Source organism: Ovis canadensis, chromosome 15, assembly GCF_042477335.2.
Source record: "Ovis canadensis isolate MfBH-ARS-UI-01 breed Bighorn chromosome 15, ARS-UI_OviCan_v2, whole genome shotgun sequence".
NCBI classification, from domain to species: domain Eukaryota; kingdom Metazoa; phylum Chordata; class Mammalia; order Artiodactyla; family Bovidae; genus Ovis; species Ovis canadensis.
The window spans coordinates 26025709-26052478 of record NC_091259.1 but is presented as its reverse complement, the minus strand read 5'-3'; the positions used below and the strand labels follow the sequence as shown (position 1 = coordinate 26052478).

Below are 26770 nucleotides of genomic sequence, written 5' to 3'. Positions count from 1 at the left end.
TTAGCAACTAGAAGAAAATAAGTAAAAATTTGTTCATCTCCTTTCTGTGACTCTCTAGGTCCTGCCATAGCTCCTGGCCTATGGGGAACATTCAGTAAATGTTTTCTGAAAGGTGTGGGCTTGCCCTGACAGCTGGGGGCTGGGCCACGCTGCCCTCAAGCCCAACACTGCCAAGATTGGAAGGCAGACCTGGGGGTAAGGACTCAGGAATCCTGGGCACATGCCACCTGGCTCTGGGAAGGCAGATGAGGGGAAAGATGTAGGATTTCATGGCTTAAAGGAGAGGGAGGCCCTAGTCACAAGGTTCCTGTCTGTATCAGTTCAGTTCAGTTCAGTTCAGTCGCTCAGTCGTGTCCGATTCTTTGCGACCCCATGAATCACAGCACACCAGGCCTCCCTGTCCATCACCATCTCCCAGAGTTCACTCAGACTCACGTCCATCGAGTCAGTGATGCCATCCAGCCATCTCCTCCTCTGTCGTCCCCTTTTCCTCCTGCCCCCAGTCCCTCCCAGCATCAAAGTCTTTTCCAAGGAGTCAACTCTTCGCATGAGGTGGCCAAAGTACTGGAGTTTCAGCTTTAGCATCATTCCTTCTAAAGAAATCCCAGGGCTGATCTCCTTCAGAATGGATTGTATAGCCCCTTGTAAATACTTGATGAAGGAATTAATGGTCTGCACTGGCTGGAGTCAGAGGTTTCTGCAGTCCCTTGCTTTTCTTCCCATTTCTCAGTCTCTGTTTCACCTTCTTTTCATTGCCCAGTACCCTCTGCAGGATAGGATTTCTCCCTCCTGAACCCTGTCATGGACTATAATCACCCTGTTACATGTGTTCTCTTCAATCCTGTGAGTTTGGGATCTGAGCTACAGAAATTCTCTGAGATCCCGTAACAGAAGTGAAAATTACAACTTAAATTCCAGTCCATCAGTTATACTTCATTTTGGATTGTGGAAAGGTTTTTTTCCTGGAAGTGTTAACTTGGGTATGACTTTTTGGGCCTGGTACAGTCTGTGGTTCTAGCCAGTGAAGAGAAATGGCTGAGAGTTTAAATCATGATTGGCAAGTGAAAACTTTCCCCTTACTGCTCTCACACTTTGGAGAAAATATACATCTGTGTGTATACATATATACACACACACATATATATATATACACATAAATATGATAAATATAATAAAATGTGAAAAGCATCTTCCATTTTACAAAAGTCTTTGGAAAACCCAACTACCTATCACCCTCACCATGCCCATCTCATAAGTGTGACTGAAAGTGCTAAGAGATTATATCAAGTAGTCAGCTCACTGAAGAGACAACAATAAATCAAAATGTGTGTTTTTTTCTATTGCAGAAAACTTATAAAGTATAAGATGTTATAGCACCTGATGTAATTAAGTTAAAAAAATGGCATGTCTAGATTTAGACTATCTTTGCTCAGTGGCAAGATTGCACCCCAGGATGGTTTTCCCATGCTTAGCTGTTTCAGTTGATTTACACTAATGTAGCTGAGCTGTGGCTCAGTCTTGAGGAGGTCTGTATATATCAAAGTGGTGAAGTAATTGATAGCTGGTGGCAACTGCAGCATTCTGCAGAGATTAAAAGCCAGATACACAGGTGTCCTTTCTCTCTTAGGCTTTCTGCCTGCTTTCTCCTCTCCCAGCAGGTGAAATCTGCCTCTGGCAAGGACAGACTCAAGAAACATTGGATACCTATTTATGGGGCATCTGTTATGTGCCAGACACTGTGCTGACCTTGAGGATACAGCTAAGAAATTCTGCTGCAAATGGCTTCAATCTATGAAAGTTTTTGGTTGGTGGTAAACCCTGTAAGATGAAGAGTTCATTTATATGTAGCTTGCTCTCATGGAGCCCTGCATGGCTGAGGAAGGGACTGTGAGAACTGCCTGGAGGTCATTGGGATGCTCTATAGGCTGGAGTGTTCTGATACTGTAACAAAGAATGGTGTCAACATCATGGATCTCTGAGGTGTCTACACTTTTCAATAACATCCAGTTTAGTTAATTTCTTTAAATTGAGGGGAAAGCTTTCTCTCAGACAGATTCTCCTGTCTAATTGCTCCTTAAACTGATCTCTGTGGGCAATACATGTGGAACTACTATACTATTATAGTTCCACATCTAATCTGCAGAAATAATTAAAAGAGTTAAGGCTCAGAATAACCAAATAAGGTGAATTTACAGCTTATTGTACAAGTGAGTTTGTTTTAGTGACCTTAGGAATTATTGACCTTTCATAATTTTTACTTTTTGAGTTTTTTTTTTTAAATATAGGCAAACTGAAAATATATTAAGTAGATCAAAAGTTAGATGTGGGTCTTTTCCAGTGAGAGTGGAAAAAAAGTTGAGACACTTAAAAGAGATGAAAAAATATGCTTGGCTGCATTTTGTTCTTACAATGAAGAGGGCTGAAACGCAGCCATGTGGGAAGTCTGCTTGAGAGAGTGGTGTTGGCAGATAATGACAGGGGCCTGGTAAATAAGGACTTTCCTGGTGGCTCAGCAGTAAAGAATCTGCCTGCCAATGTAGGAGACATGGTTTCAATCCCTGAGTCAGGAAGATCCCCTAGAGAAGGAAATGGTCACCCACTCTAATATTCTTGCCTGGAAAATCCCATGGGCAGAGGAGCCTGGTGGGCTACAGTCCATGGGGTTGAAAAAGAATCAGACATGACTTGGCAACTAAACAACAACAACAAATCCCAAGGTTGATGATTAGTGCCCTAGTTAGGTTTTGTGACATTCTAACTCTTAAAGTTAGTTTTTATCCTCATCCTAATCTCATAAAGCAGGTTTTTTTTTTTTCAAAAGCTAACAACAGCGGCAACAGTAATAATAGCTCTTATTTATTGATTACTTGCTCTGTGCTAAACTCTTCATATCCATTATCACCTTTATTTTTACAACAATCTGATGAATTGAGGGATATTTTTAGTCTCCATTCAGATGAAGTTTAGGGAGGATAAGTAACTTGATTGAGATAATATTGCTAAGAAGCACTGGATTTGTGGACTCCATCAGCACTTAAATCACTGTGCGGTACTGCTTTCTACAATGAAGTTGAAGTGATTATCCTCACATTGTCATGTAGCTTGTAACAGAACCAGCACTGAGATCTTTGCACTTACAGATCTTGCTATTCACTGACCATAAAAATAGAGAACATACAATTCTAGGTAATCATGTGTCCTTACTAAAAATTGGGAATATTGTTACTAAGGAAAAGAACATAATGGATATTGGAGGGCCGCTAATGATATTTGCCATATATACAGGAAAATTGCCAGCAACTGTTGTCAAGGGAAATAATCAATAAACAATATAATAGGAAGAGAAAGGAGTTTTACTTGAGCCAATAAGGACTTATAGCCCCCCAAACAGCCTCTCAGATAACTCTGAAGAACTTCTCTGGAGAAGCATGGTTTTCAACACAGTTTTGTATATTTTCAGAGCAAAGAACATCAAACAAGTCAAGGATACATTCCTTCAAATTAAAAAAAAAAGAAAACAGTTCAGCATGTACATAGCAAGTCAGTACAGCCTTAGCACCTGGGAAAGGAGTCTTATCGTTTAAATAGTACTAGTATTGGTATCCCAAGAAGGGAAGCATTTAATCTTTATTTTTAACATGCACATTCTTTACTTTTGCATATTCTGCCCTTTTCTTTAATAATTAAAGCAGATATACAATGTCTGTACACACAGACTGTTTTAGTTAGCACAAAGTTCAGATTTACTTGTGTATAAGCCAGAATGACTTCCTCGTACCTCAATATGTGAAATTTGCTCTTATCACTGTTTGTTTTTTTTAAAAGTATATATGCATTTTGTAAGGATATACTGTAAACTACTAAGATGGTTATCTCTTGGGTGTGATATTTATAGGAACTCTAACCATTTTATTATTATTTTATTCCTTAAAATTATTATAGATTTTTAATTGCTTCTTTTGATAATAAAGAAATGCAAGAGATATAAAATAACTATATTTTCCTTCATAAATATGACTTTAAATATCTGAATATTTTCTGCCCTTTTCTTGATAATGTTTTATACATTTGGTAATGTTAATATATTCATGGGTAAGTTCATTTCTGTACATCAGTCTCAAGTTCCTGTGGTCAAGGATTGTCTCAGGGATGGAGAGCCTCATACACCTAGTAGATACTCAATTCCTAATTAAGTGAACCTTAACTACTTCTGTGAGGGAACACAAGTAAGGGAAGGATAGATCTGGGGATATGACATAAAGGACAAAGAAGGTCAAGTTAAGATTAGTCAGAAAATATTTTTCTTCCTATTAACACATTTGAGTTTTAAAACTGAGAACCAGTTGGCTAAGAGCCTTGCTGAAGCAACTCGGGTCTGTTTTTCTGCAGTTAGTTACTGCACAGGCCATAATATTGAGAGCCTTAGGCTCACTTCACTCTCCTCAGGAATGTTTCCTTATTGGCATTGCCAATGGCCCTATCTAAAGGCTGTACTCAAAACACCAGTTTGGCATACCACAGGAGCCAGCTTCCTCATTCCTCTGTGTGTTAGACTTTCTAGTGATGAAAGAAGAAATTGGGGGCTACAGCGACACCAGACTCACCACTTTCCAAAGAAAGGTTGTGGTGTTTTATATTTATATCAAGTTTGCCTTGGTTTCGACTTTAAAACAACACATGTAATGGTAGTTAAGGAGGGAGCAGTCTGATCTGAGCTGGAAGAGGGTAACCTGGCAACCACTGGTCTGTTCTGCAGATCCGTGGTAAAGAGCTGGCCTCCAGGTGTCAGGACGGGCGCACCCTCTGATGGCTCTTGAGTAGACTCTGTTCCAGGGCTCTCCCAGGAACTCTGCTGGTTCCTGGGCTGGTGGCAGTGTAACTCCAGTCTTCACATGGCATTCTCCCTATGTGTGTATCTGCCTCTGCCGTCTAAATTTTGCCCTCTCCATAAGGACACCAATCATACCGAATTAGAGCCCACACTAAACACCTCACTTTAGCTTGATTACCTTTGTAAAGACCCTGTCTCCAAATAAGGTACTAAGGATTAGGACTCCAGCATATCTTTTTTGGAGGACACAATTTAATACATAACAGTAAGGCTCATTCTCTATTTTAAAATAAATTACTGTAAACCACTATATCAATAATCTAAAAAAGAAACACGTGTGATCATATCAATTGATGCAGAAAAGGCCTTGATAAAAACTCATGGCAAGGAAGAAACAGACCCTGAAAAAAGGCATCTACAAAAAATCTTTTAGCTAACATAATACCTAATGGTATAAGACTGCTTTCCCCCTTAAGATTGAAAACAAGACAAGATGTACAATCAATCTTACCGTTCCTATTTAACATCATACTTGAGGTCCTAGACAGGCAGAGAAGTAAAAGATACCCATATCAGAAAGGAAGAAATAAAAGTATCCATATTTGCTAATGACGTGATTGGTTACAAAGAAAAAAATCTAGCAAAAGAAAAAAATCCTAGAACTAATATGTGACTTTAACAAGGTAGTAGGATACAAGATTAATATATAAAAACCTATGGTATTACCATATACTAATAATGAACAATTAGAAATCTAATTTTTATGGAAGAACGAAGGAACTGAATAGACAAAGCAATTTTGAAAAAAAGAAAATTGAAAGAATCACACTAATTGATTTTAAGACTTACTATAAAGTCATAGTAATCAAGATATCATAGTATTTGTGAAGGGGAAAATTTATTTGATTTAATGGAACAGAATATAGTCCAGAAAAAGAGCCCCAAAATATAGCCAGTTGATTTTTTTCACAAAGGTATGAAAGCAGTTCAATGAAGGATAGTCTTTTTCAGCAAATGGTGTTGGAATACTTGGACACAAGGCCAGAAAAATCTCATCACCTCAAAATTAAACTCATTAAATAGTTACTCTTTGAAAGGTAAATACCATATGCTATCATGTATGTGTAGAATCTAAAATATGACACAAGTGAACTTATCTATGAAACAGACTCACAGACATAAAGAACAGACTTGTGATTGTGTTGCCATGGGGGAGAAGGAAGGGGGCGGGATGGATTGGGTGTTTCAGATTAGCATATGCAAATTTATAAATATGGAATGGATAAACAGCAAGGTCCTACTGTATAGCACAGGCAACTGTATTCAATAAACTGTGATAAACCATAATGGAAAAGAATATGAAAAATAATGGATCACTTTGGTATATTAACAGCAGAATTAACACAACATTGTAAATCAACTATACTTCAGTGAAATTAATTTTTTAAAAAGTTATTCCTTATTCCTGCTCCCTCCAATTGCTGGCAGCCACCAATCAGCTTTCTGTCCATATGTATCTACCTCCACTAGACATTTCATAAATAGAATCTTCCATGTGATATGTAACCTTTTGTGCCCGCTTTACTCAGCATGTTTTGACGTCTGCCTACCTTGTAGCATCTATCTGTACTTCGTTCTTTTTTAAAAATTGTTCTGAATGATATTTCATTTTAGGTTTATACCACAATTTGTTTATTCATTCTTCATAAACATTTGGGTTGTTTCCACCTTTTGTCTGTTGTGGATAGTGCTGCTATGAACATTTATCTACAAGGATTTTGAGTACCTGTTCTCCTTTCTTTTGGGTGTATACCCAGGAGTGGAATTACTGTGACATTTGCCAATTCTGGGTTTAACTTTTTAGGAACCATCAAAACTATTTTCATCCACACTCACTTTCATATAATTGTAATAGTATTATGTATATTTTTATGTGTAATATCTGACATAAAAATAACCCCTTCAAATTAAAGACTCTTAGTCAACATTTTTTGTGGCTGTATACTATTCTTCTATGTGTATTTTATAATTTAATTAATCATTCCAATATTTTAGGTACTTCAATTTTCTCTTGTTCTTTTTTGTTTCTCATTGCTATTGTTAACAAGTTCAAGCTCATACTGCTTACTATACTACATGCCTATAAACTGAGAGATGAGTTGTTGGGGCTACTTTACTTAGAAAGCCAGCAGATCAAGAAGATGATGAACTAGTATCCCAAAGAATCATCTTACCTGAGTTAGAATTTGGGCTTCTTTTATACCTGGAGGGGAGGAGATGTGGCTGGTTGTTGCAAACTTATTGATACCAGAATTCTTTGTTTTTGCATCTGTACATTTAGGTGTGGTCACAATGTTCTTACAAACCTCCAACAAGACAAATATTATTCTCTGTTCTGCAGCTTTTTATCTCTATATGAGTGGGGAAAATTTTATGTCTTTAAAGATAAGAGCCTTGAGAATGGGCTATCCTGTGTATTTCAAGTTACAGGCAACATTATTTTACAAATGGTTCAGAACCAGCATGACTAAGCACAAGCAACAGAGCACAAAGATTAGAGATAAAGGAATAAATTCAATATGGAATCAGGTTTGTTATGCTGTGTTACACTATGTTAAATAATATCATTACAAACATTTGTGCTTACATCCTTAATTTAATTAAAAGTGTCTCTCAGATAAATTCTAGGCTTCCCTGGTAGCTCAGCTGGTGAAAAATCCGCCTGCAATACAGGAGACCATGGTTCAATTCCTGGGTTGGGAAGTTCCCCTGGAGAAGGGATAGGCTACCCACTCCAGTATTCTTGGGCTTCCCTGGTAGCTCAAATGGTAAAGAATCTGCCTGCAATGCGGGAGACCTGGGTCTTGTATTCTTACCTGGAGAATTGCCAGAGGAGACTGGCAGGCTACTGTCTGTGGGGTCACAAAGAGTCAGACACAACTGAGTGACTAAGCACAGCTAGGTAAATTCCACAGTGTAGAATCATTATTCTATAATATAAATATTTTCTAAATTCTTGTTTTATGTTGGGAAATGATTTCCAAAAAGTTCTACCAAAATTGTACTTGACTTGCAACAGAAACTGTCCTTCCCGGGACTGAACTGTACTATTATTTTTAATCTTTGCTAATTTTGTAGGCTAAAAATTCTTATACTAGATTTAATTTCTGAAACTGTGGTTATAATGAATTTGAACTTTTTTCTATGTTTACTATTAATTTACATTTCATAATTTATGAATTATCTATTTATACCTTTGCCTATTTGTATTTCAGAATTTATATTCAGAAAGCTTCTTGTCACAAATAACAAATCTAATCATGGCTTTAATCCATTGGGAATAAATTTTTTGGAAATAACAAGGTATCTGGAAATAGGTCTGCTAGCTGGTTTAATGGTTTAGGATGTCAGGTTGGTCCCTTTGCAATGAAAGATGGCTACAGCTGCTCCAAACACCACATCCATATTCAAGGCGGGAGAGAGGGGATAAGGGTGAGAGAGGGGATAAGGGTGCAGCCAACTACATCTGTCCATTTGATTATGAAAGTGAAAGCTTTGCTGAATGCTATCCCAGCACACCTCCCCTTAACTCCCATTGACCAAATCCAGGTCATAAAGCCACCCGTTGCTGCAAGGGAATTGAAAATCAAGGAGTCAGATTTAAATGTTAGGCAAATCATTTGTGATCCATCCTCTGGGACTGCATATTTTGATGCCCACAACAAAATCAAAAAGGGGGAAAACTAGGGGAATGGATTCTAGAAAGCAAATACCACTATGACACAGTCTTAACGGGGTTTTTTCTTACTGCTTTATATGTTTCTCTATACATGAAGGAAATTGACTTTTGTCCTATTTATGACAAATATGGAGAAAGAAATGGCAACCCACTCCAGTTTTCTTGCCTGGAGAATCCCAGGGACAGAGGAGCCTGGTGGGTTGCCATCTATGGGGTCACACAGAGTCGAACATGGCTGAAGTAACGCAGCAGCAGCAGCAGCAGCATAACAAATATATTTCACAGATTTCATTGCACTTAATTTCTACTTATCTAAGAAAGGATTTTTAAAACTTTTTATATAATAAAATGTAACCAGTCAGTCCTAGAGGAAATCAACCTTGAATATTCATTTGAAGGACTGGTGCTGAAACTGAAGCTCCAATACTTTGGCCACCTGATACAAAGAGCCAACTCATTGGAAAAGAGCCTGATGCTGGGAAAGACTGAAGGCAGGAGAAGTGGGCAACAGAGGATGAAATGGCTGGATGGCATCATCGACTCAATGGACATGAGTTTGAGCAAACTTTGGCAGATAGTGAAAGACAGGCAAGCCTGGCAGGCTGAAGTTCATGGGGTTGGACAGGACTGAGTGACTGAAGAACAATTAAGTTTAAATTTTATTCTTTTTGTTTTTTTAGAAGCAGGCAGGGTTAGCCAAGCCCTACAGATTAGGATCCTTCAAGAGAAACTGGGACCTTGGCAGACCTGTCCGGGGATTTGGAAAACTGGGAGAGAGAGTCGCTACCGGAAGTTCCTCATAACGCAGAGGGAGGAGGAGAAATACCCTGACTTTTCCCTTCTAGACCTCCAGTTCCTGCCAGTGCCTGGCTGAAGCCAGCTGGAAGCCTCAAACTTCTAGTTGAGCCTGAGAAATGTACTTATAGGAGTCATCTTCCAACAGCGCAGAACAGGGAAAGAAGTTTCTTGTCCTCTTCTTCCCTCTTCCATCCTGGTTGCCCTCTTCTATCATCCTGTAAATTCTGCTTTTTCTCACTTCCCAGCCTTATATTGCTAAGGCTCTGTTTCCCTGCCAGAAAATTCCCTTCCGTTTTCTTTCTGATTATCCTGCACTCACTGTTCACGCCCTGTCTGCCCTCTCACAGTTTCTGTCTCTTGCTCCAGCATCTTCTGAGAGTTGCCCTGTTCTTCTCTTGCTTCTCTGTGCTGCTGCGTCTCCCCATCCTTCTGGGTGCCATGATCAGTCTCCAATACGCTCAGGTTAGTCAGGGTCTTTGGATGGAAAGGAGGAGTCAGTCAGGGCCCCTTAGACAGAGAGGGCTTTGCCCAAAGGTTACATGTGGGCTGAATTTGGAACTTGAAGGATTTGGGAAACCAAGGCAACTCTAGGGACCAGCTACACTGCTTGCCTGTCAGAGTGTAGCCTGTCCTTCTTCTAGGATGTCTTTGATTCCCTCACCTCATGCTGTGCATTTTCAACTGGCTGACTGTACACATTCTCTGGTCCAGATTCTGATGTTCATGGCGATTATGGCAGGTCACGTGATGCACCTCTAGCCTGCCTGTGAATGGGCTGCCCTAGGATCAGAATCCAACCTGTGGCACCTCCTAGGGAAAACTTATTGCTGGATTTCCCTAAGTGGGAGCTGTAGACCATTCCAGTTCAGCTCAAGGTGATAAAATGTTGGCTTGGTAGGTACTAAGATTCACCTGTCTGGAGGGGGTTGCACCTGGGTTCTCTGTACTCTGTGTCTCCTCTCTGTGTGCCTACCTGGGCACTAAGATACATTTGATGTGTCTGCTTGGCTTCTGTGATGACAAGTCTTGAACTGCAGCTCTGCCAAGGCAGAGATTCTCAACCCGGGCTGAAATGACAGCCACCTGGGGAACTCTCAAAACGTCTGATGCCATGTCCCACCCTGACATTCCAGCCAAATTGGTCTGTGATGGGGGAAGCATAGATGTTTTTCAGAGCTTCCAAAGGACTCTAATATGCATAAGAGATCCTATCTTGGTTGCCAGGACATTAGGTTGTGACTTCACCTACAGGCCACTCCTTTACATAAATTGAGGGACTGTTGATTTCTCAGAAAATCCTGCGGTTTGGGAAGGGAAAGCCTGGAGTCTTGGAGGGCTATGCCTGACACAAATGTAAAAAGCCTCATTTCTAGTATTTAAAAATTACTTGGCAGGATCAAAGGGCCCTTCTGCCCCTGAAGCTGTTCAGTCTGACAGTTGGAAGAATTTCTTTTTCACTTTCTGCTGTTTTTGTTTTCTTTTACTGCCACTGTGTGGTTACACAAATACAAATGCTGTAATATTCAGGAGCTGATTAGCTCCTGGCTCTGAACTCCCTTCCCTGAACCGAGCCCTGGTCATACTTCACATTGGCTGTTGAGTGGTTATGTTCAATATGAGAAAATAGGGCATAGTTAAAGAAGGACAACACGGAAGTCCAAAGAGTTTCTGAAAAGGTAAAGCATCCTGCTTTCACTACAAGTTGGTCAAAAGAAAGAGGAAGGAATTAGATCTCTTTCTTTGCTGATTCTGTGATTATTCAGGAATACGTGATCGGTAATATTTTAAATGTATGCAGTACTTTAAAGCTTCCCATACTCACCGGATTCTCTCAAATATCCTTTAAAGTAGAAAAATGGAGAAGGAAATGGCAACCCACTCCAGTATTCTTGTCTGGAAAATCCCATGGACAGAGGAGCCTGGTGGGCTACAGTTCATGGGGTCACAAAGAGTTGGACACGACTGAGCGACTGAGCAGAAAGTAGAAAGAGCAGATATTATTTCCTTATTTTCCCAGGTGAGATATTATTGTCCTTATTTTTCTCTTTTCTCAAAATATCTCAAGACCATAGTACCACCAGGGGTGGATGTGAGACTGGAACGCAAGACTCTGTGCCCTGTGGCAGCTGTGCATCATATCCTGAGGCTTTACGGGTGAACTGACCCAGACACTGAACAGTGGAGATGTGTGGATTCAAAGGGAAGTTAATGCCTTAGCTTTGAGGGAGTTAAATAGCCATTGAAAGAATGTGTGGGTTGTGATCCTAGACTGCGATGATATGTGGGGGTCAGTATGGGACCCCTGTGATCCCCCTCACCCCCACCTACAGCCACACCAAATAAACCCACAGTCTAGGTGAGACCCAAGTGCAGTCCACGTGACACAGCTTCTTGACAAGGCCCCCCACCCCCTTTGCTGCTGCAGATGGCTTGCTGCTCTTCAGCCCCTCAGTGAGCTTCCCAGAGGTGGGGCTCTGAGACAGGCAGGAGTGACCGTGGGGCCAAGGAGTACAGCAGTCAGAATCCCCAAAGGGTCTGGAGTGGCCTGAGGAACATCCGAGGGGTCCCCATTAAATGCTCTAAACAGCCAGCATTTTGATTTAAATAGTATCAAAGCCCAGATAGGAGCAAAGGTTTTTCTTTTCATTTGTCAGTTTTTAAATCGCAGAACTTTTTGCAGTCTGTTTTAAAATTTCTGCCATGTATTTTACATGTGGTCCTCTTCCTTTCTTCCTGGTGCCATAAGGTAGATTCTCATGACTTTTGGATCATCCACACTTGAGTAGCTGGATCACCTCATTTGCACTTGAGCCTACACTTTGCAGCCCCCTTCAGGATCACTGAAGGCCAGGTGAGAACTCTTGTCTGCTGAAAGTTGTCACCTCAGTAGCTCGTGTTGGGTCCTTCACTCCTCAGAGCAGAAGAATCGCTGGGGCTTGGCAAGGGGACTGCTGACAATGGCCTTCTCAGTGAGGGAGTAGGTCAGGAGGGCCTGGCCATCCCTGCACTGGGCCTGCTTGCTTGTGCTGTTGCCATCAGGTTTTCGTGCCCAATGCACAGTGAGGCCAAGCAGACTTTGGAGTTTGGAGCAGAGAAAGGTTTATTGCAAAACCAGGCAAGGAGACGGGTGGCTCATACCCTAAAAGCCCCGAACTCCACGAAGGGCTTAGGCAAAGCACTTTTAAAAGCCAGGTGAGGGAGCGGGGTCTGTGATCAGCTTCTGCACAGTTCTCTGGCTGATGGACAGGTAGCAGGGTGCTGTCACAAAGGTTAACATTGTCACTCCTTACGCTCCAGGAGACCTGGGGCTATGTGCTGATGGTTGTCAAGTAGTTAACATCTTCTGTTTGTTGGAGAGGGGGAAGGTTTTTTTTAATATATATCTGCAAAACAAATCAGGAAATGTGTGTCGAATACTATCTAGGTACTCGAGAGAGGAGCTAAAGAAGGCCCCATGTCCTGGGAAGGCCCCATGGGGTCCTGCTTGGGTACAGTGCCTCTTCTTCCTCAAGGACATCAGTTTCTCCCCTATTCTCAGTAACCCCCAATCTTGCACCCCACCAAACACTCTTAGTCGCAGGTTAGGCTATAGCACCGGCTGCACCAAAGACAACAGGAAAGGCCAATAAATTAGGTCATGTCTGTCTGCCCACAGCTGTTTAATTGCTTTGCCGCTGCCATCCAGGCAAAACTCTTTAAAAGGTTTATGAGTAACACATTCCCTCCAGGGTAGCTGTCTCCACCTTCAAAGCCACACAGTCCCCACCCTTACCTAGTTCTACTTTGCACTTTGTACAGCCAGTTCCCCTGAGCTCTGGCTCCAGCTGCTACCCCAGCTTTTTCATTTCTGCTATCAACTTGTAACATCTTGTTCTGGGCCTCCCAGGTCCATAAGGAGAGTCAGGGGGAACAAAATGATACATTAATGTACATTTAAAAAAAATTATAAGCAATTTTAAGTTGTCTAAAAGCCAACAAAGTGTTGTATCACAATTTCCAAACAATGATGCAAAACAATTACAGTTTTATCATCAAAGTGATTAAAGTGCTTTTCTCTCCTTACCTCATTCGAGCTTATTTCTGATATGCTATAGATGCTTACAGGTAGCAGTCCCTAAAGAGAGAAGATTCTACACCTCCAGGAGCCTAAGTCTCTTGGGGAAGTAAGCCAGATCCTCGCTATTCATTTGGATCTGCCTTTCTTAGGAGATTGGTTGCCATCAGGGTTTTCTTTTTATTATTGTAGAGCAGTCAACTGTCAAAGTTAAGTGTTGAGGGTAGCATTGCAATTTCACCTCTTTCTCTTGGACCTGCCAGATATGACAAGCTTCTCCGTTTGCAACATTACGTCAATAGTCTTGGGAATATGTTGCTGCCTCAGGACTCTTCTCATAGCACCTCACTGCATCGGAACTCAGAGTCAGGTCCTCTGTGATCCTTTCAAGAGTGAAAGCCCCATAGAATAGAATTTTTTTCCCAGTGTGTTGACTCAACAACATGTCTGTTAGGTAGCACAGTCATTTATAGATTGAAGGGATTAGATCTGGTAGAAAGAGTGCCTGAAGAACTATGGATGGAGGTTTGTAACATTGTACAGGATGCAGTGACCAAAACCATGCCAAAAAAAAGAAATGCAAGAAGTTAAAGTGGTTGTCTGAGGAGGCCTTACAAATACCTGAGAAAAGAAGAGAAGCAGAAGGCAAAGAAGAAAAGGGAAAGATATACCCAACTGAATGCAGAGCTCCGAAGAATAGCAAGGAGAAGTAAGAAAGCATTCTTAAGTGAACAATGCAGAGAAATAAAGAAAAGCAATAGAATGGGAAAGAATAGAGATCTCTGCAAGAAAATTAGAGATACTAAGGGAACATTTCGTGCAAAAATGGGTGCAATAAAGGACAGAACAGCAAGGACTTAACAGAAGGAGAAGAAAATAAAAAGAGGTGGCAAGAATACACAAAAGGACTATACAAGAAAAGGCCTTAATGACCTGGATAACCACATGGTCACTAACCTAGGCTAGACATCCTGGAGTGTGAAGTCAAATAGGCCTTTAGGAAGCATTCATATGAACAAAGGCAATGGAGGTGATGGACTTCGAGCTGAGCTATTTCAAATCCTAAAAGAGGATGCTGCTTAAGTTCTGCACTCAATGTACCAGTAGATTTGGAAAACTCATCAGTGGCCACCAGACTGGAAAAGGCATTTTTGTTCCAATCCCAAAGAAAGGCAATGCCAAAGAATGTTCAAACTACCGTACAAATATGCTCATTTCAAATGCTAGCAAGGTAACGCTCAAAATCCTTCAAGCTAGGCTTCAACAGTATGTGAACTGAGAACTTCTAGATGTACAAGTTAGATTAGAAAAGATAGAGAAACCAGAGATCAGACTGTCAACATCCACTGGATCATAGAAAAAGCAAGAGAATCCAGAAAAACATCTACTTCTGCCTCATTGACTACCCTAAAGCCTTTGACTGTGTGGATCACAACAAACTGTGGAAAATTCTTGAAGAGGTGGGAATACTGAACTACCTAACCTGCCTTCTGAGAAACCTGTATGCAGGTCAAGAAGCAACAGTTAGAACCAGACATGGAACAGACTCGTTCAAAATTGGAAAAGGAGTATGTCAAGGCTGTGTATTGTCACCCTGCTTATTTAAATCATATACAGAGTACCTCATGTGAAATGCCAGGCTGGATGAATCACAAGCTGGAATCAAGATGGCCAGGAAAAATATCAACAACCTCAGATATGCAGATGACACCACTGTAATGGCAGAAAGTGAAGAGGAACTAAAGCTCTTCTTGAGGAGGGTGAAAGAGGTGAGTGAAAAAGCTGGCTTAAAACACAACATTCAAAAAACTCAGATCATATCATCAGGTCCCATCACTTCATGGCAAATAGATGGGGAAACAGTGGAAACAGTGACAGACTTTATTTTCCTGGGCTCCAAAAGTCACTGCAGACAGTGACCTCCGTCATGAAATTAAAAAAAGCTCCTTGGAAGTAAAGCTGTGACAAACCACTGCATATTAAAAAGCAGAGACATCACTTTGCCAACAAAGATCCATGTAGTCAAAGCTATGATTTTCCCAGTAGTCCTGTATGGATGTGAGAGTTGGACCATAAAGAAGGCTGAGCCCAAAAGAATTGATGCTCTTGAACTGTGGTGCTGGAGAAGACTCTTGAGAGTCCCTTGGACTGCAAGGAGATCAAACCAGTCAATCGTAAAGGAAATCAACCCTGAATATTCACTGGAAGGACTTCTGCTGAAGCTGAAGCTCTAATACTTTGGCCACCTGATGTGAACAGCTGACTCCTTGGAAAAGATCCTGATGCTGGAAAAGATTGAGAGCAGGAGGAGAAGGGGACAACAGAGGATGAGATGATTAGATGGCATCACTGACATAACGGACATGAGTTTGAGCAAGTTTCAGGAGATAGTGAAGGACAGAGAAGCCTGGTGTGCTGCAGTCCACTGGGTTGCAAAGAGTCAGACATGATTTAGTGATTGAATAACAGTACTTAAGATCCTACCATGAGGCTTAGTACCAGACGTACTAAAGTTCTCTCTACAATCTCTTAATGTAGTGAAGGAGATGGATTTGAAAACAGTATATTCACTATAACGTGGTAAATAATAAGACACTTTCACACAGGAACAAAGAGGTCATTTAACCCCATGTGTGGTCTCAAGGAAGACTTATTTTTTAAACAGTTGGACGTGGGTACCAAATCACTATGCTATTTAGATTCTTATGGATTTAAAAAATTAATTTATCTTAATTGAAGTACAATTATTTTACAGTATTGTGGTGGTTTTTGCCATACAATGACATGAATCAGCCACAGGTGCACATGTGTCTGCCTATCCTGAAGCCCGCTCCTACCTCTCTCCCCATTGCACCCTCTGGGTTGTCCCAGAACACTGGCTTTGAGCGCCCTGCCTCATGCATAGAACTTGCACTGGTCCTCTATTTCACATATGGCAATATACATGTTTCAATGCTATTCTCTCTTATCATCCCACCCTCGCCTTCTCCCACAGAGTCCAAAAGTCTGTTCTTTACATCTGTGTCTCTTTTGCTGTCTTGAATTTAGGATCTTCATTACCATCTTTCTAAATTCCAGATATATGCATTAATATACTGTATTGGTGTTTCTCTTTCTGACTTACTTCACTCTGCATAATAGGCTCCAGTTTCATCCACCTCATTAAAACTGACTCAAATGCATTCTTTTTTTATAGCTGAGTAATATTCCGTGTGTATATCTACCACAACTCCCTTATCCATTCATCTGCTGATGGATCTGGTTGCTTGCATGTCCTAGCTATTGTAACCAGTGCTGCAGTGAACATTGGGATACGTGTGTTTCTTTCAGTTCTGGTTTCCTTGGTGTGTATGCCCAGACATGGGATTGCTGCATCATATTGCAGTTTTAATTTCAGTTTTTAAATGAATCTCCACACTGTTCGCCATAGTGGCTTTCCTTCATTTCAGTTTGCATTCCCACCAACAGTGTAAGAGGGTTCCCTTTTCTCCACATTCTCTCCAGCATTTATTGTTTGTAGACTTTTTGATGGCAGCCATTCTGATTGGCGTGAGATGGTACCTCATTGTGGTTTTGATTTGCATTTCTGTGATAATGAGTGATGTTGAGCATCTTTTCATGTGTTTATTATCCATCTGTATATCTTCTTTGGAGACATGTCTGTTTAGTTCTTTGGCCCACCTTTTGATTGGGTTGTTTATTTTCCTGGTACTGAGTTACATGAGCTGTTCGTGTATTTTGGAGATTAATTCTTTGTCAGTTGCTTTGTTAGTGGGCTTCATTCCAGGGTTGCAAGGATTCTTCAATATTCACAAATGTGATATACCATATTAACAAATTGAAAAATAAAAACCATATGATTATCTCAATAGACGCAGAGAAAGTCTTTGACAAAGTTCAACACCCATTTATGATTTTTTAAAAAAATCTCCAGAAAACAGGCATAAAAGGAACATACCTCAACATAATAAAAGCCATATATGACAAATCCACAGCAAGCGTTATGCTCAATGGTGAAAAATTGAAAGCATTTCCTCGAAAATAAGGAACAAGACGAGGATGCCCACTCTCACCACTACTATTATTCAAAATAGTTTTGGAAGTCCTCGCCACAGCAGAGAAGAAAAAAATAAAAGGAATCCAGATTGAAAATGAAGAAGTAAAACTCTCACTGTTTGCAGATGACATGATCCTTTACATAGAAAAACCTAAAGACACCACCAGAAAACTACTAGAGCTAATCAGTGAGTATAGTAAAGTTGCAGGCTATAAAATTAATACACAGAAATCCCTTGCATTCCTATATACTAACAATGCCAAAACAGAAAGAGAAATTAAGGAAATTAAGAATGGTCCCCTTCACCATTGCATTGCAATGAAAAGAATAAAATACTTAGGAGTAAATTTACCTAAAGAAACAAAAGATACATTATCTCTTGATGAGTATTATCTAACAGTTAAATTCATTTTGGGCCTGTGACCAGGATTGCGGGTGAAGGGAGGAGTAAGCAGATTTCTAAACAGAATTCTGTTTTGAACAAGGGAGATTGAAACTTATTCCCCTGCTCCAGATGGCCTGTATAGGAATCTGGGGAGAAGGAGAAAGCAGGAGAGGAGGGGACTGACTGGCCTACAGGAGCCACCCCATGGCCAAGCCAGGGTGAACAGCCTGCCCAACAGCAGGTGCTCAGCCAGCAGAGGAAGCTGCAAGGGGTTTCATTTCCTCCCCTTCAGCTCTGGACTTCTGTCAGGAGGTTTATTTCTCTCCAATTGCAAGTAAAAATAATTAAGACTGACTGATCATTAAAATACCTTCTCCTCCCCTTCCAAAAAGAAGCAAGACATTTTATTTCGAGTGTCTGTTTCCCTCTGAGAAGTTCAGCAGCACCATTCTCTTCATTCTGAACTCAGCAGAATTGTATTTCACCTTCAGCAAGTGGGAGATGATCCCCTGTCTTCCATGTGCCCTGTCCACCAGCCTAAGGCATTGGAAATCTTGTCTGGAAGCTGTCTAGAGTCACTGAAGAGAGAGGCAAAGCATCATCCTGCCTTGTGCTACTCAGCACCCATCAGGTAAGCTGCTGTACACCAGGCTAAAGGCCCTGGCAGACCATTTGGTCCTGGGTCTTTCAGACTTTGCTTGAATATTTTGAACGCACACCTCTCGGTTCAAAGCAGCAAGACTGAGAATGGTGTCTTCAGCAGGAACGATGATAAAAAGTATACCCCTTTCCAAGTTTATCATAACAGTAGTTAATTTGAATAAATCCCAACATGTTTTAGGATCAAGATTAGTGATATTTTTATTAAAATAAGAAATCGTTGACAAATATTTTGAAGACCTACTATTTGTATGGGCTATGCAAACTTCTTTGGTAAATGCAAAGTGCAGAACCCGAGAAATTTATAACCTATCATTTGGGCAGACAAGTTGTGAAAATTTAAATAATATTATAAGGTTACACATGACTAAGTACCTGATGGGTGGTACAGACAGTAGGGTTTTAGCATGAGAGAAAGATGGATAGTAGCTGAAGACTTAATAAAGAAACTGGCCTTGAAGGGTGGTTGGATGTGGATAAATGAAAGGTGTATAAAGGGAGAATAATTTTCAATTATGACTGTTAATGCTTCCATTGAATCAAATCTACATAACAAACTACTTGAACTTTAATTTCTAGCTGGAATATATAAATCTTCAATTCAGGAAAGCTATTCATGTCAATATTAGAAACAAAAGTCCTAAGGAAAAAGGCTGATGTTTATGTATTGTGGGAAACCGCTGGCTTGCTAGGGCATTCTGTCAATTGAATTCCTTTCCTCCTCCTCCCCAGAGATCTATTCATCATTGGTAACTTCTGCTGAATGTTTGCTAATTTTTAGCAATCTTTTGCATGGAAAATGAGATTTAGGTTAACTGTTTATATTTTTTCTGTGTATGATAAATGCCAGAGCAGCACAAAATCACTTCTGATAAAACTTCTGTCTTATCAGAAGATATGGAGAAAGCATTACACTTTCTCCATATCTCAGGCTTTCAGCTGAATCTGCTGCATCAGGGAGCAGTCACTAGCTGTGTAAGTGATAGGCTGGAGGCCACAAAAAGAAATCTTTAGCTTCTCCTCCAAGGTCTGTTCTTTACATGAGAGCATAGGAGTCTCCACAAGACTTGCATGATCTTAGTATTGACATTTATGTGTATATGTACAAAAGAATTGAGAGAATTTCAGGTAATTCTTCTTTATAATCCAATGACCAGGACAGTATTAAAAATATTAACAGATAATGGTTGATCTCCATGAGTAAATTTGGATAATCTTTCTTGATGTAAGGCCAGCAAATGTAAACTCCCTATGACCATTTAAAATAAACAAAAAAAAACAAAGTTCTTTACTTTCCTACTTCATGTCCTTTGCTCAGATTACTTTCTGCCAATGATGGTCTGCATGCATCCTCCTTCCTCACCTCTACACACACACACAGACACACACACACACACACGCACACACACACATACCCTGTACCTACTGTCCAAACCATTCCATCATTCACTGGAGAATGAGCTTCACTAGTAAGGAACAACCATGGATTCAGACTCTGCCCTAACAGGGCTTATTCTCCAATCTGTATTCTATCTGTCTTTTAAGACCCACTTTCAGGAATGTTTTTCCAGCCTGTAGTCAGAATTAATCTTATCTTTCTTTATGATCCCAAACCAAGAGTTTTGGTTTTCTACTATGTGATTGTGCTATAGTAAGAAATATATATGTATTTGGTCTTCATCCAAAGTTCCTGGCACTGAAAGTCTAAAACCCTTGACATTTCCTGGGTGGGAGGGGTGAGAGGAGTATTTCTTGTTATTCATTATGAGCCCCTTTCAACCACCTGAGTTTACACAGTGCGGTAACTCTTGGAGGATGGGAGTTAGTTGCGAGAGGCACCAATCATGTGATAACAGGGCTGGAAATTTTAGCCATCCCCCTAGTGCCCCCCCCTTAATCACCATGGCTGGTGATTTAATTAGTCATGCCGACATAATGAAGCCTCCATACAAACAATAAACAGCAAAGTTCAGAGAGCCTCTGCGTTGGTGAACAAGAATGCCTTTGCATGCTAGGAGGGTGGCGTATTCTAAACTCCATGGGGACAGAAGCTTCTGTGCTCAGGACCCTTCTGGATCTTCCATCTTGTCATATGTGTCTCTTCATCTGGCTATTTATTTGTATCCTTTAAAATATCCTTTGTAATAAATTAATGACAGTAAGTAAACTATTTACCTGGTTTCTGTAAACTGTTCTAATAAATTGTCAACCTTTAAGAGGGGATTTGGGGAAACCCCAATTTACAGCCAATCAGTCAGAAGTACTGGAAGTCTGGACATGAGATTGGTGTCTGAAGTGGAGTTAGTTTTGTGGGACTGAGCACTTGACTTGTGGGGTCTGCACTAACTCACTCACAGAAGTGCTGTGAATAGAGAATCTATTGGGTCTATATCACAGCTATTTTGTGTGTATCTTTTCCCACTGTTAGATCTTAAATTTCCTAGTGTCTTCAAATCATTCTTACAAATTTAGATTCTCATTATAGTTTAATTGAATTCTTTTTTTCTCCATTCAAAGAGTATTTTTCAAACATTTAGCTAACAGCCAGCCCTGGTTCTTTCAAACATTTAGCTAAGAGCCAACCCAGTTTTTTGGTCATGCCACCAAAGAAAAAATGTGTAAGCAAGGGCATTGCAAACAGAAGAGAAACTTGGAAAATGGCCCACAGAGCATGACAAAAAGTTTTGGATGGCTGGCACATAGGATTTAAATGAGAGTGTAATGAAAAACTAGTCCAGATAGGTAATCGTGCAACCTGATCATAAAGTTTTACAGATGAGGAGAATGAGACACAGAGATGTTATTTGATCAGCCCCAGCAACAAAGGGATCAGAACCCATCATCTGATTGTCCCCACCATCCAAACCCAGCACTTTTATGGAAGCACAGACAGTGATGTTATGCAACCATGCCAGTCTGAGGCGAGTGGCTGGGAAAAGATGAAGATAGCACTGGAGAGTATCTATGGCAATAATGTCCAGGCATCGGGCCACATGATGCTTCTCTTTGTACTTCCACTGAAGCAAGACAACAACAGCAGGCAACAACCAAGAAAATTAGATGCACTGAAGACAACAGCTTGCATTGCTCTGTGGCATGTCGCAGTGGCCAACTGGAGCTCCAGTTATGATACAAAGACTGGTCTGTGAGCTACACTTTGAAGCAAACACCAAGAATTACCAGCTCTGCCATTCTTTTGGTCTTTGCCTTGAGTTTAAAAGAACTAATATTTTCAATGACACCTGTTAATTACAAATAATAAGCAAAGGTGTTAAGCAGGTAAGGCATTAAAAAATGACACAGAGCCTATAAACATATGAGGTTAAGTTCAACCCTCTCCAATAATCAAAGAAAAAATTTTGTGAAAAAATTCTTTTTCCTTATTAGATATCAGATTATCAAGACTAATAATAATAACTACTGTTGGCAAGAACATGGGATAATTGATACAGATATAGAATCTGCTGACTGGAGAAAAAATTGGTATAAGCTTTCCACAGAACAATTTGTCAATATGTTTCATTAGTCATTAAAGGGTGCTTATCCTTTCTGGCAATTCTACTTCAAGGAAATTTATCCTAAGGCATTCATCAGAGAGGTGCACAATGCTAGGTTGGAATTCTGTTCACTCCAACATTATGGCTATGAAAACTTAGAAATAACTCACGTGTATAATATTAGGGAAGCTGGTACATACCCTATGGCACAAAGTCACAATGGTAAAAGGATACTGACATAGTGCAGCATTCTTAATATAATGCTAAGTGGGATGTGCTGGCTGCAAAAAAAAAAAAAGGTTTTTGTAGCTTAAAAACATTTTTTAAAAATACATACATGTATAACAGGCGTGTTGAGCAATCAAGACTCACAGAATATAATCAGAAAACACCTTTAGTTTTGCCTTGAAATGCCACTGAATAACAACTTGGGCTGTCCCATGACTTTTCTGCCCACTCTCAGCTGATAAGCATCCTTTGGTCACTTGAGGACACAAAACACAGCCTCAATTCAATACGATGGTTAGATTGTCCAGTCCCTGATGAATTCCAGTGTCTTTCAGAGAGCAGCCATTTTCCCGGCACAGCCACAGCTTGCGGCAGTGACGGTGAGGGAGAGTTTGATCCTACCTTACCCTGTCAGCCTCTCCCCTCCATCCCCTCAGAGATGGCTCTTGACTATTCCAGAGCTGAAATAGAGGGTAGATGGGAGGAGAGGTACATGTTTGGGTGGCGACAGGGTGTATGTTAGAAAGCTCTTGCCTGGGATAGAGGTAGTGTGGTTGGCTTCTCGCTCTCTGAAGCTGGGCCGATGTTTAAATTTGCTTCTTGTGGGCACAGGTGGGGTTTTCATGCTCTATTTTGCAGCTCTCTTGATGCAGCGATGTGCCCTCCCCTGCTCTCTGTCAACTCCGCCATGTCCCTAGGAATCCTGTGACTCATTCACAGCCTTTCTACTAAGATTTCTTCACCTCCTGAGCCAACTCTCATGGACGTAAATGAAGACAACCCCGTTCCCCGCCCCAGCCTCTCCTGTGGTCCAGGTCTTATCCATGGGAAACGCAAAGAAGTGTTTGTGCATGAGAAACTCTGGAAGTAAGGACTGAGCAATCTCTCTTCCGTCTCCCTTTACTTCCCTCATTCTGGGCTGGGTGGCCGGCCTGTTTCTCAAACTCCTGCTTCTCAGGCAGGAGTTGACACCAGTTGTCCTTTCCCCAAAATTCTAAGGAACATATATTAAGCTCTTTCAGTGGAACTGTTTTTTTTTTTTAATATATATAAGCTTTATTTATTTACAAAGATTTTTAAAAATTAAACATATAATTTTATAAATTAGTATTTTAAAATTCTCATACATTTTATCAATTTTTAATAATACAACAAAAGATTTAATCTTATAAGAAGATTTTAAAAAGCAAACATCATGAAAATGCAGACAGTGGTACTGTTGAAGTCTAGCTTTAAAAAAAAGACTCCGTGTCTCTGCTCTTCTGAACCAGTGTGGGTGAGTAAAGGGACTTGTTATGCTACCATGAGATCCACTCTCTTTAACAGATTTTTCAGTACACATTACAGTATTGTTATCTACAGGCTCAGTGTTAGACAGTGGACCTCTAGAATTAATTCATTCATAAATAAATGAAGTTTTATACCTTTAATTAGCAACTCCTCATCTCCCCTTCCCCCAGGCCCTAGCAATCATTATTCTATTATTTGCTTTTATGAGTTCGACTATTTTAGAAACCTCATGTAAGTGGAATCATGCATTATCTGTCCTTCTGTGACTGGTTTATTTCATTTATAATTTCATAATGTCCTCAAGGTTCATCCATGTTGCATATTACAGGATTTCCTTCTTTTTTATGGCTGAATAATATTCTATTATATGTATATACCACATTTTCTTTTACCAATTCATTTATGATGAATTGGTAAATGATGGGCGTTTAGATTGTTTCTGCATTTTGGTCATTATGAATAATGCTGCAGTGAACATGAGAGTGCTAATATCTTTTTTTCTAGATTCTGATTTCAATTACTTTGGGTAAATACCCAGAAGTGGGATTGCTAGATCATATGATAATTCTATTTTTCAAATTTTTTGGAGGAACCTCCATTGCTGTTTTCCATAGTAACTGCACCATTTTGGAGTCCCATCAATAGTGCGCAAGGGTTGTAATTTCTCTACATCCTTGCCAACACTTGTCTATTGCTACTACTACCACTACCTCTACTACTATTACCACGACCACCACCACCACCACTACTACTACAATGGCCATCCTAATAGGTGTGAGGCAATATCTCAATGTGGTTTCAATTTGCATTTGCCTAATGAGTCCCTTGGACTGCAAGAAGAGCCAACCAGTCCTTCCTAAAGGAGATCAGTCCTGGGTGTTCTTTGGAAGGACTGATGTTGAAGCTGAAACTCCAATACTTTGGCCACCTCATGCGAAGAGTTGACTCATTGGAAAAGGCTGATGCTGGGAGGGATTGAGGGCAGGAGGAGAAGGGGACGACAGAGGATGAGATGGCTGGATGGCATCACCGACTTGTTGGACCTGAGTTTGAGTGAACTCCGGGAGTTGGTGATGGACAGGGAGGCCTGGCATGCTGTGATTCATGGGGTGGCAAAGAGTCAGACATGACTGAGCGACTGAACTGAACTGAACTGAATGATTGTTGACATTGAGATTCTTTTTATATACCTATAATTTACTTGTATGCCTTATTTGGAGAAATGCCTATTCAAGACATTAGCCCATTTAAAAATTAGATTATTAGGGGTTTTGCTGTTGAGTTTTAGGAGTTCCTTATATATCTTTTCATTCTGTTCATGAGGTTCTCAAGGCAAGAATACTGAAGTAGTTTGCTATACCTTTTTCCAGTGGACCACGTTTTGTCAGGCCCTAACTACCAGGGACATGACCTTCAGCCAGCAACAGTGTATCTTAGAAATTTTATTCCTTTATCAGAAATATAATTTGAACATATTTTCTCCTATTCCATAGGTTACTTTATCAACCTACTGAGTATTTTCTTTGCTGTGCAGAAGATTTTTATTTTGATAAAGTCTTTCTTGTCTACTTTTGCTTTTGTTGGCTATATTTATATTTTGTTGGCTTTTGGTGCCATATCCATGAAATCATATCACACATCCTGTTGTCAAATATATTACAAAGCTACAGTAATTAGAATAGTATGATACTGGTGTCAAGGTATACATATAGACCAATGGAACAGAACAAAGAGCCCAGAAATAAATCTATGCATATATGTCAACAAGAGTGTCAAGAATACACAAGGTATAAAGCATAGATAGTCTGTTCAATAAATGATATTGGGAAAACTGGATATCCATATGCAAAAGAATGAAATTGAACCCTTGTCTTACTGCATACACAAAAATCAACTCAAATGGCTTACACATAAGACTGGAAACTATAAAAGTAGAAGAAAACGTAAGATAAAGTCTTTGGCTTTTTTTTTTTTTTTTTTGCTTTGTTATTATAAATCCTACCAAGCAAATTCTCCTTACTAGTCTTCTCACAGTTCACTTGGGTATGTGGAATCTGTTGCTTTCATGGCTCAGCTAAAACTAAGACAGGCCAAGGCCCAGTGTAACATCCTATTACTCCTGCTTTAAAATGCTCAATGGACATATGCACACAGAGCAATATCTCTGGTTGTGGAAACTGAGTGACTTTTCTGCCCGCCCCCCCCCCCCCAAGCTTTTCTGCAATTTTCAAGTCTTCTGAACTGAGTGTAATTTCACTTTAGTAATTAGAAAAAAACTGAACTTAAAAATTATATAATAGCAAATCAAAGTCAGTTTTGTTGACATTTGAAATTTCCTGCCCCCACCCTTGTAAACAGTTTCCTACATGTTGCTATGGCTGGCTGTTTTCACTATACTCTTTCAGATGACAAGGAGCTTGCTGTAATTTATCTTAAGTGATGAGTGACACTCTATTGTAAGTCTGCAGTGGGGAAGTATGGAAAAAACTGGCTCACCCTGTACAACCAGTCCTTGGGAATGGACACAGTGATTACAGCATAGCAACATTCTGGTGCCAATCCACCAAGCTGAAAAGCTACCAGACTTGTGGCTCAGCTCCTTTGCTCTGCTTTTCCCTGATCACATCCTTGGTCACAGCTGCTTTTCTTCTTGCCGCTTTCCTTTCTGCTGCATGGCTTCTGCCTATTCCATATTCTGTTGCCTCATGTCTTCTACTCATGGTATTGCTTAACACCTTCTCACTGTGTATCTCAGTCTTTGTGTCACTTTAGTTTGTTTTACTTGTAATAATGATTTCAAGACATATCAAGAAGAAGGATGTGATTAATCACTTTCCAAAATAGAACACATCAGTTAGACAGCATTCTTGCTAATGTTTAGCTTTGGGGTTAAGCATAAATCCCTGGTTTAGTTGATTAGGACCAGGAATGTGAAGAATTTTGAATCGCATGACCCAAAGCACAGCAACTACCCATGACTATTTTGCTATAAGTGAAACAGGCTCCCAACACATCATGAACTGCCTCTGTGCTAGAAGAGCAATCTATGTCTCTCAGACATATCTACCACCATGTTTAATTCATTGCCTCTATGGCTTGAGTCCTATTTTTGGATATCAGTAAAACATCCATCCCACAATTTACAAAGCAAAACAAGAGGGAGGAAACCAGATATCTAGATTTCTTTTTCTATGCTACACATTATTTCATCATATCCTACCTAAAAGAAAA

At 40.2% G+C, this 26770-nt stretch overlaps 1 protein-coding gene across 2 annotated transcripts in view; it reads left to right on the top strand.

Annotated features, from left to right (window-relative positions):
• The window catches only part of EXPH5 (exophilin 5), a 95320-nt gene that overhangs the window by 3945 nt on the left and 64605 nt on the right, over positions 1-26770 (top strand). The window contains exon 1 of one of the 2 annotated variants that reach the window (XM_069554958.1): positions 18211-18495. The exons of the other annotated variant lie outside the window; for it this stretch is intronic. Within the exon in view, the coding sequence (XP_069411059.1) occupies positions 18383-18495 (113 nt within the window). The 5' untranslated portion in view covers positions 18211-18382. Of the gene's footprint in view, positions 1-18210; positions 18496-26770 lie in introns of those variants that run through there. 2 annotated transcript variants of the gene reach the window in all.